This window comes from Mchenga conophoros, linkage group LG9 (genome assembly GCF_057382185.1).
Source record: "Mchenga conophoros isolate Kocher_MC1m ecotype Shallow Benthic linkage group LG9, M_conophoros_male_GT1.1, whole genome shotgun sequence".
Taxonomy (NCBI): Eukaryota; Metazoa; Chordata; class Actinopteri; order Cichliformes; family Cichlidae; genus Mchenga; species Mchenga conophoros.
The window spans coordinates 35472749-35487712 of record NC_140534.1 but is presented as its reverse complement, the minus strand read 5'-3'; the positions used below and the strand labels follow the sequence as shown (position 1 = coordinate 35487712).

Sequence of the window (14964 nt, the reverse complement as noted above, 5' to 3'; positions counted from 1 at the left end):
AGGCAAAACGCACAAACAGAAAGAAACAGGAAAATATGTGTTTCTTTGAACAACGCAGCAGCAAAATGAAAGACCAGGATTTATTTTTTAATGATTGACAAAAACATTAAATGATCATTTTTATTTTCACATAAACGTTCCATCGGTCCTTCTTTTAGAAGAAGTTTAGAAATTAAAAATACTAATAACACAGCAGGAAAAAGCCAACAGCACGAGTCCTGAAAGGCTTAAAGAGAAAATAAACGCACAAAGAATGAAACGAAAAGGCACAAAACCTCAAAACAAGAGTGAATTAAATCTGACCGACACACAAAGATGCTAAAAGCCCCAAACATGAACCTGTGAGGTCATTAATGCCTGTGTGTGTGTGGGTGTACATGTTTACATGTCTTTGTGGGGACCAACATGCCCGTCCCCACAAGTTTGAAGACATTTTTGGGACTCAGGATGTGGTTTTAGTGTCAGGGACAGTCGGGTCAGGGTTAGGCATTCAGTCTTAATGGTTAGAGTAAAAGGCTGAGGAGAGCATGATGTCAAATAGATGTCCCCACAAGAATATGAAAACACAACCGTGTGTGTGTTACTGTGAATTTGTGAGACAAGTGAAGATTTCAGAATCAGTGAATCACCAATCACTTCCTGTTGGTGAAGAAGAGCAGACTCCTCTTCACCAACAGAAATGAAGAAGCTCTTATTTTGACGAGCTCAGCCACGAGCAGAGGCGACCCTGCAGAGGTGAAGGTCACAGTCAGAATCAGCGCCAGAGAACCGCACAAGGACGGCCTCATTGGTCACGGCTGAGTTCATTATGTGATGGTAACAAGCTGATTATTACAGAACAGGAAACACACGTCTGCTCATCAAACACCAGCTGCTGCTGCTTTCATCAGTCTGCCAACAAAACCTCACAAGAAAGAAGTTTGTGTGAGTTTGCAGCGTTCCTCTAAACTGAAAACTAAAACAGACTGAAAATGGGAGCATGCAGCCGCACTCGAGAGTCAGGCAGCTTAAATGTGTTTGTCTTCATCTGTAGTTACGTTTCATTGGCTGGAAATGTGCTAACTGGAATCATTCATGAGTCCAGATGAACAAAAACAAGTGTTTACTGCTCCACGCTGCACGAATCTGAGTCAAAATCACTCGGACGCGCCCACGTAGGCATTCCACTAAAACCATGTGACCACCTTTAAACCTGTCGTGAATATAATTTTAGACTTTTCACTTTATTTTGAAAGAACACGTTTGCAGGAAGTGCGGCTGCTGCAGAAACTCTTCACTTTTCACTGGCTTTAATCTTGAAGGTTTCTCCAGATGTGGAACATTCATGCTAAACATTCAACATCTGACGAGCGTCTCCGTGTAAAACACTGACAAACTCAAACTTTATACGGTAACTGACAGATTTATTCCTCCATTTTCAGGCTTTTCACAATGAACTTGGATTAGTTTGATGCTTTTCTTCACGTTGGTGAATAAAACCAGCCAAGAGGCTGATTCCTGCAGAGGAGGAGGCAGAGTGGAGGAATCTGCAGGTCTCTAACACACAATCATAACGAGCACATAATAAAACCAGGATCCCCCCGATCGACTCTTTCAGCCTGTTTCCTCTGGATCCAACAGGATCTAACAAACCCCAGCTTCTGCTGGGACACTGGTCATCATGGGAGGAAAAAGATGGCTGCCGTGTTGCTGTTTCCTGTCTTACACCAGCATTATACTTCCTGTATCTGTTTTCAATCAGAGGATGAACTTAAAGCTTTCAGTCTGCTCTACAACCCACCACCTATCCACACGTCTGCTAAGTGACTGGAAATCAGTAAAACTTCTACCAGACTTTAGTAAATGTTGCATTAAGATGAGCAGACAGATTTTAATCTCAGCATCGCAGATTTTTCAGGACACTGGAAGAGTTCCTGCCGTGGATTTAGATGTTAGTGTTGTGTGGATGATCCCATTCTGTGATCTTTGTGTTACTGATGCTTTTACACTTTAGGACCCTCGAGACCTCTGCTGCTCAGCCGTCCTGATCGCTGCCTCCACTTTAACCAGAGGCTGTAACCTCTGATCATTTCACCTGCACCGACAGCAAAACTCTTCTCCAGAACCAAACGTGCCATAAACCCATCACAGGGCTCTAGACTAACTTTTTGACATGGGCGCACCGGTACGCCTAACTTTAAAAATTTAGGCGTACCGGCACAAAAGTTAGGCGCACTCAAATTTTTCAACCGCATCGCTTAACACCGCAGTTTTACATGTGCACTTTCTTTGGGGGGGGAAGTCCATACAGACAATATTAATTTCTAAATTATTAACTAACAAACTTGTGCTTAAAGTGCTTTGTCAATATTGTAGAAAATGTTAAAAACTTAATCATCATCTTGGCCTCCTCTGACGACCTGTTTGCTGCTGTCTGCTGCTGAAAGGCCGTGGGGAGAGGGGACACTTGGGCAGTGCATTTACTGCAGCATATAATGTGTTTTCTGGATACACTGTGCTTTTTCAGCATTCAAATATTGATGGCACCGTGTCAGAGCACTGGCTATGAATTTCAGACAGATCAGGCCTTAACTTAACAAAAAAGTTATCAATAGTTCTTTTCATCTTTTCTTATTACCCACAGCTACAGTACATCCACTTCTCTCAGGCCTAGGCTGCTCACTAGGGCTGAGTATCATCACTGATTTCTATAATCCATTCAATTCCGGTTCTCAAAGTCCTGATTTGATTCAATTTAGCCTCAGACAGTCAGAAATATTATAATTCTGATCATTTATCAGTACTGATACACATGAGACTTCATCAGAATTGTGAAAATCACAGCAGATGCCTTTGTGTGAAAGTAACTGAGAATAAAACAGGAAAACATGAAGGAGATTTTCCTGGTCTGGCTTTTTATAGCAGATAACCTTAAAAATATTCTGCAATTTTGCATAATTTTAAGAAATGTAAATTTCTTCAGTATTGAACAGCAGAAATTAGGCTTTCTTGTCCGAGGTCATTTAAGTGAAAAAAGAAAAAGCGCTGTAAACAACGCTAGACTGGTGGGTAATAAGCGAATGAATAATGCAGAAAACAGATTTGAGACGGGAAACTGTTCCTGAAGTACAGAGAGAGAGAGAGCTGTGCAGGAAGTGTGATTTTTATCGTGGTGGAAGCAAAACAGCAAAAGTCAGAGGGAATTCATGACGACATTGATCAAATGTGAAGCGCAGTTTGCTGCTTCTTTTGCTGCAGGCTCGGTGAATTTTGGTTGGAGAGGCAAAACCTGCAGCTCAGAATCAGCGCAAAAAGACGTAAACACAGCGCGGACCCGAAGAATCGCTAAGCTCCGACAGCGTGTCCGTGTTCAGGCCGTCGGGTGAGAAAGCCGAGAAAGACGAAGCTGATTCTGATGTGTTGGGTCCGCTCCGTGTTTAGGTCTTTGTGTGGAATCCGTTAATGAATTGATATCGCTTTATTCAAGCTACTCACCTCTCTCTTCCACCTGCACTTTCAACTGGACCACGGCCAATCAGAGAGGTCCCGCCCCTGACTATCTCTGATTGGTTTAGTCCACGATAGGGGCATAATGTGTGTCTGTTGTTGACCACACGGAGAGTTACAGAGATTTTTTTTTTGTTACCGGAACAGTTGGTCGCACCTGTGCGACCAAATATTTATTTTTAGTCGCACCACTGAAAAATTTGGTCGCATTTGCGACCAAATTGGTCGCACTCTAGAGCCCTGCATCACAGCTTCATCATCAGCTCAGTCTCAGCAACATGCAGACGACCGAGCAGCAGAAACTCTGCAGGGAACGTCTGAAGTCTGTTCTTCAGTTTTCCCAGCTCACTGTTTATTGAACACGAGACCGAAAAATAACTTCACTCGGGATTTGATGGTAAATGTCCAGAAGCACACTTGCTCTCAGGAGCCGGGTTTGATGTTCAGTCTGATTGGATCTGTTCTCTGCTCGCTTCCTTCAAGTGTTCAACACAAAATAATCTTTATTTTATTTTTTAATGAATCATTTATTCTTGTACAGCTACCCAAAAACCTTCCTCTCAGTGTGTCTCAGAAGTCCAAAGAAAGGGCGCAGATCTGGTTTTAGGACAGCTGCTTCATGTCGTACATCGGCACCTCAGATCCCTCCGCTCTGCCCTCGTCTTCGGCCGGCCTGGCAGCGTGAGGGCTGGTCTTGCGGCCCTTGGGAGGAGGGACGGGCAGAGCTCCTTCCGTGACGCCCTCGGCTCCCTCCTGGCCCTCTGCCACAGTCCTCTCCTTCTTCAGGTTGAGCTTGGCTGGGACACTCTTGGTGATGGTGTCCTTCAGCTTCTCTCCCGACTGCTTCAGCCTTTCGCCGGACTGGCGGATCTTCTCGCGCCTCTCGGCCGTCACGATGCGCTCGCCGAGTTTGTTCACCTTGGTGCCCAGGTTCTCGCGGGTCTTGCTCATGTTCTCCTTGGAGAAGGTGGCTTTGAAGCTCTCGATGCGCGTCAGCCCCGTCTTCTTTATGCGGCTGGCTGACGAGGAGTCGGCCTCCTCCACCACCATGTACTCCTCGTCCGACTCTGGAGGGAGCTCGAACTTGTCGGGCTCCACCTCGGCACTGGCCCGGGCCCCGCCGCTGCTGCTGGGCTCCTCTGGCTCGTTTCCCGGGGCGACAGATTTCACCTCCTGGTCACCCTGAGAAACAGAGAGAGAGAGTGAGAGAGAGAGCAAAGAACAAGCTTGAAAACAAACCGATTCAATGGTCCATGTCTTTTGGTGGACAAAGTTCAGCAGTGATGTCAGATGTAATTGTGTCTTTGTATGAAGTGTGTCATGCAGACTTGTGCTGGGCCGTGATCCTGCATCCAGAAATAACCTGCAGCACCTGTTTCTGCAGCTCAGCGCGCGCCTGCAGGAAGCTAATATCTGCTAGCAGCGCAGAGCAACACGGGATCGCTTTCAGCTCCAGGCTGCGTCACGCCGTGCATCTGTCTGTAACTCTGAGATCAGGTTACGCAGAAAAGCAGAGAGTGAAGCTACAGCTCCACAGTCCCACTCATTCATACTGGGAGCTGCCCAGTAAGCCTGTAGTCTGACCCCACATAGCAAACACCAGCAGCAGGTGTGCTGCTTAAACCAGCCTCCAGTTCAATCAACTCAATGAAAACAGTCCAGATGAGACTGTTTATAATGTTGATCTGTAGTGATGTAGATGTGCTGTGAGCATCATGTGCAGCAGTTTGGACACCAGAGCGGAAAAGAGCCGATCAGGAAATCCGAGCTGCCATCCTGTCGTCTCAGGAAGCTGAAGTTCATACTTTGACGATGGGATCCATAAACGTTGGGCTCAAGTTACTTTGAAATGTCGCGTTCACTGAATGCAGATCACATGGAAATGAATCTAATGAGCAACATGATCCATGAAACATGGAATCCAATCTGATTACTTATGGAGGGTTTAAAAACAAACATCAAAGCTGAACTGATGTTACAAAATGTTCAGATTCTGAAAACTCTTTTTATATTCAGCTTTTACATTTGGTCGACTTTAATCATGTTATTGCCGTTACAGTGTTTATTCCTCATCAGTCTGTTTGATGTTGTAAAAAATGTTTTTCACGACATTTTTTAATGTTTCTGTTCCCAAACTGCTCAGACATCTTCGACTTATTTGTCTGAATAATGTGAATAATCCTGCAGTTAAACCCAAATGAACCTGTTACTTAACTTGTAGTTAGCATGCTAACAGAAGCATCACAGATGTGACACCTGATATGTTTGAGCTGACATTTCCACAGCTCTGATGAACACAGCACACTCAGAGCTGAGCTTCACAGCAGGAAGCAGCTAATGAACGGTAAAAACTCAGCCTCTAAATCGCTCTGATCATCCTGCTGTCGTCGGGTTCATCTGTGCACAAACAGACTGTGAGGCTGTTTGATGCTGAACACACAGCAGTGACTGTGTGCAGCTTTCTGAGGTCATCTTTCCTGAGCTGAGACCAGGACTGAAACCCGAGCTGGATGGACTCGTCCAACAGCAAACAGTTTAACCATTTGACTCATTCTTTGTGGTTAAAAAAAGGAAACTCGGGGACCTCTCTGCTCTGCCAGACTGCAGGAGTAAGGGCCAAATATGGAGGGTTGAAGGCTATGAGCCCATCTGACCTCCTGACATGGGTTGTGTGCTGAGTCCCCACAGCTTTTGCTTCCACTGGGAGGATTTCCTCCATCAGTCTAACTGGGAGCAGGCAGCAGCTAATGAAATGGTTCATAGCCAGAGAGAGAACGAGGGAGGGCAGACAACTATATTAGGAGATGGAGCTGCAGACTCAGAATAACCTGGTTTGTCAGCAGTCAGCTGGCTCAGTCACTTACAGTACAGCAGCTCTGTGAGCTCAACACGCTTCATTTTCTTCTTACTGCTGTGGAAAAGAAGCAGCTGGGAGGTGTTTCCTAAAGAGGCCTTGGTGGATGTGACTGCCTGCTGTGTAAAAGTCACAGCTCTACATGAGAGGGAACTCCACAGTCACAGTGTCGTTTATTTAGTCAGAGTGTGATCGTCACTCATTAAGTCTCTGAGAGCTTCAGGATGAGCACAACCACCAAACATCAGCGTTCGTCTAAGAACCGAGAACGTAGCATCACAGGATCTAAAAACTCGAGTTAATGTGAAAATTCACAAAACGTAAACAAGCATGGAAGTCTTTCCTATTTCTGCTTCCATCCCACACGGCGTGATGTTTGCATTTCTGTGTGGCCTCACTGACGGGACTGCAACCTGACGCAGTAACAGAACCACGCCCTGCAGTCACCGCACTAGCTTACATGCTAACTTGAATGCTGAATTCACTGCGTCACTTAAAGTGAATGTTTTAATGTTTAACAAGTGCTTAAATCAGCTGATTCTTCACACAGTGAACTAAAAGCAATGCTCTTTGATGAATTAGGTTTCATTGTGTAACGAAGCATCAGTGTCTCTTTATTGCATAAAATTCACAAATGTGTGTGCATCTTTGAGCGTTGCTGGTTTAACAGCTCGTCTTTGTGTAAAAGTTTTGCCCAACTCAGTTATAAAAAGATAAATAATAATCTTTTTATAACTGTTAATAATAATAATGATAATCTGAAATCAATAATACGTGAGCTGCATACAAATCTGAAATCAGTCCTCTTTTACTTTAGTTTTCTAAAGTACATGACTTGCTGTGAGCTTCAGGTCTGTGCGGTAACCTTTCAGCACACTGAAGCTTATCCAGGGCTAAAATAACCGCGTCACTGTCATGCTGCCAGCTGCTAACTGTGAAGGCCAAAGAAGTAAAATGAATCCCGGTGTGCTTGTTGCTATTTCAAACCTCAGAGGTTGAGACTGAGACTTTCATCGGCTGGTGTGAATCTTAAAATAACTCAGATGTGAATCAACAGTGACATAAAAACAAAACGAGGTGGTCACAAACATGCTCTCAAAGAACACAACAGTCATGTTAAACTCCAGTAAAGATCACAACTGCAGCTCACTTTGAGTTTAACATCAGTGACCACCGCCCATCAGCAGTTTGTGTACTTCATAAAAACATCCTCGGACTTTTCTTGGAATTAAAGACCTGGAGGTGAGCGAATGCCTATTTTAGACATAAACCAGCTGGATCCACCTTTACAGTCGTCTTTCGTCAAACACCAGCTGGCCTTATTAACTTCTACAGTCCAAAAGTTCAGTTTGTCCCCTGATGAAACCGGCTGCCAGGATTACTGTGGACTAAAAAAAATAATGATGCAGAGGCTCAAACCCCACAGAACCCCAAAGTGAGCCAATCCATTACTCTGGCTTCTTAATAAAGACATAAAAGAAAGTCCTCTTTCTAAGATTTAGGATTCTTTGTGCTGATAAAACAATGCTAACTGCACTGGTGCTGTATGGTAGGAGCATTTCACCAGGCCACCTTTAGACACAGAACAGTGACAGAGGCTAATCCAGTCCCCCGGGCTGGTAGCTCCAAATTATATCTTTATTATTGGAATTGGTTTTGCTGGTGTTGACTGTTGACAACTGCTGATTTTGTTTGGGTTTGTCATTTCAGATCTACTGAATCAACCATCCACTGATCTTCAAACAAGAAGAACTACGTCAGTAATCCCTTGGTTGGATGTCCAGAAGGACTGTTTCCAACATTCCTTGATCCATGAAGCATATTAAGAACAAGAACTTTCTGATACAGAGAACGCGTGAGAGTCTTACCTGATAAATGACCACCCTGAACTTGTTCTTGGCGAGGAGGTCACCCTGAGTGGCCTCCACCTTCTTGACCCTGATGTTCTGGTTCTCCACACGCACCCTGACATCCTTGATGTGCCGGCTGACCTTCCGTGTTTTCTCCAGCAGCCGGTCGACGGTAGAGCTGGTGTTGGCGTGCTCATTGGTCAGTTTGACAACGTCGGCCTGGATGGTTTTGACCGTGCTCTCCAGCTCAAGCTGACGCTCCTCCATGCGCTGCTGTGTGACCTGGACGCTGTCCATGAGGCCCGCCACGCGTTCCAGCAATGCCATGATGCTACCCGCATCATCTCCGCCACCAGTCGTCATCCCCGGTTTATCGGTCATTCTTGCTGCTTGGTTGCTGGTAATATTCTCGTTGCTTGGTCGATCGACTGTTTGTGTCCAGTGATCCAGAGATAAAAGGAACAAAGTAATGAGGAAGAGGAGGATGACTTGGACAGGCAAACTCCAGTAAAATGTACTCCAGTTAAGAGTGAAATTTGAAAGATGTGAAGAACAAAGATATGAATTCGAGGATGACTGTCGAAACACTGGGAATATCCAAAGGAAGACCTCAGAAAGGAAAATTAAAGAAAGCAGGAGGACAGGAGGACCAGATCACCCCTCTACGACTGGAGGGTGACCCTGAAACTGTTCAGATCAACTCATAGACTCCACCCTACTGGGAGAGAAAGGGAGGGGGGTGGGGGTGATCGGAGTCAAGAGGAGGGACGGAGGGAGGCTAAAAAGAGATGAGCTAAAATGCAGTGGGAGCGTTAAAGCGGAAGGTGGACCGGAGCTAAAATCCTCTTTAGTCAGTATCATAGCTGCAGTTTAAATGCACCCAGACTGTGAGACGTTACAGAGCAGTGAGGATCACGTTGATCTGACTTGGTAAGTCACGTTGAGGCCCTGAGGAACACCGAACTAGCCAAAACTTTCCATCAATCAGAGGATTTTTAAGTGGAAATGGATATTACGGGAATGCATGTGTTAATGAGCGAGAGAGATAAAGAGTGACATGGATCCCAGCTTCTCTCTGTGTTCTCGGCTGCTAAAAATACAGCGAGGGTAAAGTGACTCCCTGTGCTTCTTTGGGACGTGAGCATATTAAAAGGAATGGAAACCCCCTCCCATCTATTTCTCCACATCCATCTATCCCCCATCACCTTTTCACTTGTTCTGTCTTAATCCCTCCCTCCAGGTTTAGACGTTTTTGGCACCCCAGGCCTCCAAATGAGCATTCATGATGCTAACACTCGCCTTCACTGCCATCTTTGTTCTTGACTTGAGCCCGGTAGTCCACGTTTGGATAAGGAAGTGGAGCAAGAGATGGGAGGAGCAAGCAGTCAACATCACGTTGTGATAGGCTGAGCTAACTTTCAGTCAAAGTGAACACATTTTAAAATCATGTCAAGCTCTGCTATCTCACATGCTAATTTTCAAACGCCAGATTTTAGTAGGAGCATGAAGAAGTGTTCAGTGGGAACGCAGAGGCACGATCGAACTGTGACAGGAGGCAGAAACACTTAGTATTGTTGTTTGCTCGTAGACTTAAATTACACCTTTCTTGAAAAAAAAAGTATTGTTGTTTTATAACACTTAATACTTCTTGATAGGTTCAGTTATACTCGTCTGGGTGCCGGAGTTTCTGCTTTACTGTATTAAACTCTTACAAAGCTAAAGTTTGAACCAGCCCAACAGAACCACAGATATATTCTTTTTCATTCATATTATAATCTGATGTCACCCACTGAGTTGTAGCTGGCACCTACAGTTAGCACATAGCATGTAGCCTTTGCCAGTTAGCTAATTTATCACAATGTTTGCAAAACCACCACCTGTGCTTAATGGTCCAGCTTGCCCACTAAACCCATAAGTTAGCAGTAACATACTGGTCTTCCTAGAAGTTCAGCTTGAGTCTTCCAGGTACAAACATATACTTGGTTGACAGTCTGACAACTGCGGCTAATTGCTGCGATGATAGTGAATAAAAAGACGATCCTAGAGAGGTCGAGCGGGGAATTCTTGATAAAATGACAAAGGGAAGAAGGAAGAGGAAACACTTATGGGCATGTTTGGACATTTACTTTAGGAAAAATGGGAAATAAATGCAGTGATTTATTGCAAACATGCAAGCATACATGGAAAAATAGTGTCTAAGGCAAAAACAGAGTTTGTAGTAATTCTACCTTGATGCTTAAAAGTCAGTATTCTTTATGAACACCTTTATTCTTCAGCTCAGTCTGAACTCTGTCATCTCTGTAAGTTACCACTTCAGTCATGCTGGCGTCCGGCTCCGGGGAGGCCGATCCATGACTGACAGAGTTCCTCTGTCTGTTTCTATCCAGATGTGCTTTCACTGCACTGGCCGTGTGTTTGGCTCAGTATCATGCTGAAACACGAAGCTGCTGATAATCAGATGTCTCCAGATGTTCCCGAATGGTGGCTCAGATTCTGATGTAACTTTTCTGAGTTTATAATTCATCAGTTTATCAAAGATCTCCAACACCTCTGACTGACCTGCAGCTGAAGGCCTCGCACTTCTTCTTCTGTACAGTTTTCTCAGAGTAGGATACACTGCACGCCATATGCCAAGTTTACAGCCAACAGCTCTTTGGGAGTCACTTTGTTGGTGCAAAAATACAATTTTATGTCCATTTAAAAATGAAAAACAAAACAAATGTTTTGTTTGAATCAGAATCAGAATCAGAATCAGAAACTTTATTGTCATTGTCATGAGAACAACGAAATTAAGAATGGTCCCCGATCATTGCATCATCCCTAGCAATATCAAAATATAAATAAAACAATAAAATTCAATAAATAAAATAGATAGAATACTTAAAATACTAATAAGATGTAACAGTAAAACATTCACATACATTCCCACACACATGCTTCAGACCGTGCATAGATTAACACAAGAGTGGCGTGATGGACATTTTTTTGTAGTATTCAGATGTGTTATTGCAGTTGGATAACAGCTGTGTTTGAGTCTATTAGTCCTTGCTCTGATTGCCCTGTACCGTCTGCCTGAGGGCAACAGTTCGAACAGGGAGTGGCCAGGATGTGAGGTGTCTTTTATGATGTTTTGGGCCTTTTTAAAACAGTGGGCGTTGTGTAGAACTTCCAGTGTGGGGAGAGGGCAGCCAGTGATCTTTTGGGCGGTGTTAATGATCCCTTGGAGTGCTTTCCTCTGAGCCCCTGTGCAGCTAGTGTACCAGATGCATATGCAGTAAGTTAGAACACTCTCAATGGTGGCTCTGTAGAAGGACACCAGCAGTCTCTGTGTGATGTTATTCCTCCTGAGAATTCTCAGGAAGTACAGTCTCTGTTGGGCCTTTTTCAGCAGCTCGGAGGTGTTCACACTCTGACCTGCTTTTGAGCTTAAAGATACAAAACTCGGCTCTTTGGTTAGTCATCTGTTATGTTAGGACACAACACTGGTTCATTTCTTGAATTAGGAGTCTTCTTCTGCCTGAAAGATTCATAGGTCAGATGTAGTAGTTCAACAAACCCAAAAGCCCTTCCTCTGAAAACGGTGGAGTTTAAAGAAATTAGGCGTGGTTCACGACTTCTGCACAGAAGCACACATGGTGGTAGTAACTTCTGACATCTGTTTCATGGCATTTTGTTGTGTAAGGTTCAGCAGGATGAAGTAAAACCACTCATAATCATTGGTGGTCTGAGCTTTCTGATTTTCTCTTAACATCTGTGAACATACAAAGATCGGAAACATAATCCAGCTCCTGCTTTTGAACCCTTTCCAATCGTAGCCCGACCTCACCAAAAAAGAAAGAAGAGCGTTCAAAGCTCTGACATGCAACCCATCATTACTCTAACCTTCAAGAAGAAAACAGAGAATGAGGGAGGTGGGCCAGAATCAGGTGAAGACAGAAGGGGACTCCCCGCTGTCTGAAAGCTCTCCACCAGCTGCTGCCTATAATTATCCTGCCATCACTGCTATATTTAACCGCACCTCCCTGCAGAAGACACGAAGGCTTCATCAGCCACCGGGCGCGCTTGGTTTTCGCCTCTCAAAGGTGTCAAAATTTAATGTGAAGTAAAAACACTTGAGATGAGATAGGAAGGAGTTTGAAACCTGCCACCGGCCCAGCTCGAGGTTCAGGCTGGAGCAGATGTGCAGCTTGGAACCTCTGAAAATCGTTAGGTAGAAGGACCGGAAAAATGGTGAGAAACTGGCCAATGTTCAAAGACCCTGGAAGGCCTTCGGAAACCTGAAGAACTGTTGTTCTGTCCGGCTCCTTCTTAGCACGGGTCATAAATAAGCTGAAGCCCTGACGAGAGGCTGGGAAACCGTTCATACAGCAGGAAGCGCTGTGTTCTGGAGCCTCGCTGGTCAGGCTACACGATAATCGATGGGTCCAACATGGCGGACTTTCAGCTCGCTGAGGTGCTCCACCTGAAGCGTCACTGACTGTTACAGCTGCGGATGAAGCGGACTCGTCGGGGTCTCTGCTGCATCCATGTGGCCGGCTGAGATCCAGGATGTGGAATCAGCCGAGAGCCCACTTCAGTTTTATATTTCAGATTCAGAGCATCCTCCCTGTGCTGGCCACGTGTTCGGCTTCTTCACTCGGTAGCACGTCTTCAGACGCTCATTTAGACTTTATTCATGCTGTCGCACTGTCATACCCATATTTATATGTAATCTTTAAATAGTTCAAAGACTATAGTTAAAACACGCTGAGGCATTTTTAGACTAAAATTCAGCGGACTTGTCACGGACTGGAATCTGCTGAAGCACAGTTTGAATGCACTTTTACTTAATACCGTTATAATCAAATGAATCAAATAATAACATCATGGATATGACTGTGTTTAATGAGCACTGTGCTTGAGGCCTTTGACCATCAGAAACTATTTTCAGGATTTATTTCCATCAAATATTCAGATTGTTGGGATGAGCGAGTGAGAAACTGAGGGACAGATTATTGACCCGTCACCACTGCCCCCTGCTGGGCATTAGGAAAGACTGCAGCCAGTGCATTCATACCTCCAGGTGTTTAAGCATGGATCAGTATCAGCTGTGAAAACAGGTCCAGATGTTTGTGTGAAGCTTTATTAAGAGGCCGGCTCAGAAAACGGACACATGAAGACGCAGAGGTTCAAACATCATAATTTAATGCTAATTCAGCTACAGCACAGTCTAAACAACAACTTCACGGTTCATGCAGGATCAACATCTACAGCAACATCTGGCCCGTTCCCTGCGACAAGCGCCACCAAGACCGTGGCGGTTCACCTCAGGGCAGCGGCGCGCGAGGCGAACCCGAGCCCAGCTTATCGGCCTACTCCTTCTAACACAACAAAACAACCAACACGGACACGTGGTACCATCGTTACGAATCAGAATGAAGATAAAAAGCTTGACGAGGTCCTTTAAATTATCGCCAGCTTGTCCAAACACACAAACATTGGAATCCATTTCCGGAATGGCGTCATCTGAAAATTAGGCAATAAAATAATTAGCATAGCAACCTGTACATGTCGGCTTGTACCTCATTATTATTTTTAAGCAGTAGAAAAAACAGCATTTTGGTTTTCAGGTGGATCTCATTGTAACAAATACAAAAAGTGTTTAAAGAAAGTTTCTCTAAGGAGACGTGACGTTTGACCCTGTGAGACGTAGCACAAAGTCAAAAACAAAAAACACGCCTGAGATACGAGTCGGCTCACATCTGAGGGGCACGGGGCTCCGGTGGTCCCTGATAATCCTGTAGTCCCGCTGCACAGCGCCCCCTGGACAGTTAAGGCGGTACAACACATGCGTGACAAAGTAAACAAAGAAAAACAAGAGAAGTTGGCCAAACGTGAGCAGCAGTGCATCATGGGAATTCTCAGCATGGCAACGTCCACAACACGCGTTCATTAAACCTTCAAAGTGGATTTCTTCTGCTCATTTCCAGCTCCACCTGTTTGTCATTACACCGCCAGCGTAGCTTTGCATGATTCACAGTTCAAAATCATCCTCATTTATCTGATTCTGCCCATGCAGAGCCTCGCTGCCTCCAGCTGAAATCAGCTGCTTTCCCTTCAAGGCCTCCTTTTTGTTTCTTTTTCCGATTGGCCAAAGTCAGGAAGCCTGCTGAGGGGCAGTATGAGCAGAACAGCTCTTCTTCATCACATCTGTCGCTTTCACAGCGAAGATTTAAAAGGATAGAAGCGTGGCGCACACAGAATCTGACTGAGAACCATATTTCCAGATAAGCGCTGATATGAAGCTGATAAGAAAATAACATTTTTAGGGAAGATTCACAGTTTTGACTGAATTTTAAAAGCTGCTTTGGTCTAATTAACCGAGCAGTCTGAGTGAAAACCTCCACACCCGAGTCCTGTTAGTTCTGTCTCCCAGTTTTCCCCATTTTAGTCCAACATGTTGTCATGACGATATGATGCCAAATGTCTGGATTATTAAAGCGTCCTTCACAGACAGCAGAAAACATGGACGCGGCTTCCTGCTCAGAAAAATGAATAAACCTGGATTCTATCTAAAGGCCACCAGATGGCGACAGCTGCTGCTACAAAGGCCTTGTCTGACCTTTGACCTCTCCTGCTCGGTCACTGATTTCGGCCACACTAAATAAAAATGAGCTGACTGTTTTGTAAATCTCATTTACGCCACATTTCTAAAAGGAGGATTATATGTGGAAGGAAACTGCATGCTCATTGGCTGGCATCAATCACAAGTCGTTAGCCAATGAGCATGCAGTT

The 14964-nt window shown here is 44.7% G+C and overlaps 2 protein-coding genes across 2 annotated transcripts in view; both read right to left on the bottom strand.

Moving 5' to 3' along the window:
* Positions 1-876: 876 nt before the first annotated feature.
* On the bottom strand, positions 877-8881 carry cavin4b (caveolae associated protein 4b). Its single transcript, XM_085285774.1, has 2 exons — positions 8209-8881; positions 877-4668 (listed from the first exon to the last, which is right to left on the bottom strand). The coding sequence occupies exons 1-2, from the start codon at positions 8569-8571 to the stop codon at positions 4090-4092; spliced, it is 942 nt and encodes a 313-aa protein (XP_085141900.1). The 5' UTR covers positions 8572-8881; the 3' UTR covers positions 877-4089.
* A 4476-nt stretch (positions 8882-13357) lies between these two features.
* The window catches only part of LOC146567797 (tomoregulin-1-like), a 15986-nt gene continuing 14379 nt past the window's right edge, over positions 13358-14964 (bottom strand). Inside the window, exon 10 of the mRNA XM_085285773.1 lies at positions 13358-14964. This exon is cut by the window's right edge and continues 980 nt beyond it. The gene's annotated coding sequence lies outside the window, so the exon portion shown is untranslated.

Bases quoted from the DNA above. Each gene is read 5' to 3' on its own strand.
- cavin4b (XM_085285774.1), bottom strand. From the start codon at position 8,571: ATGACCGATAAACCGGGGATGACGACTGGTGGCGGAGATGATGCGGGT. The intron at 4,669-8,208 runs GTAAGACTCTCA...TCTGTTTCTCAG, and splicing joins TCAGGGTGGTCATTTATCAG to GGTGACCAGGAGGTGAAATC.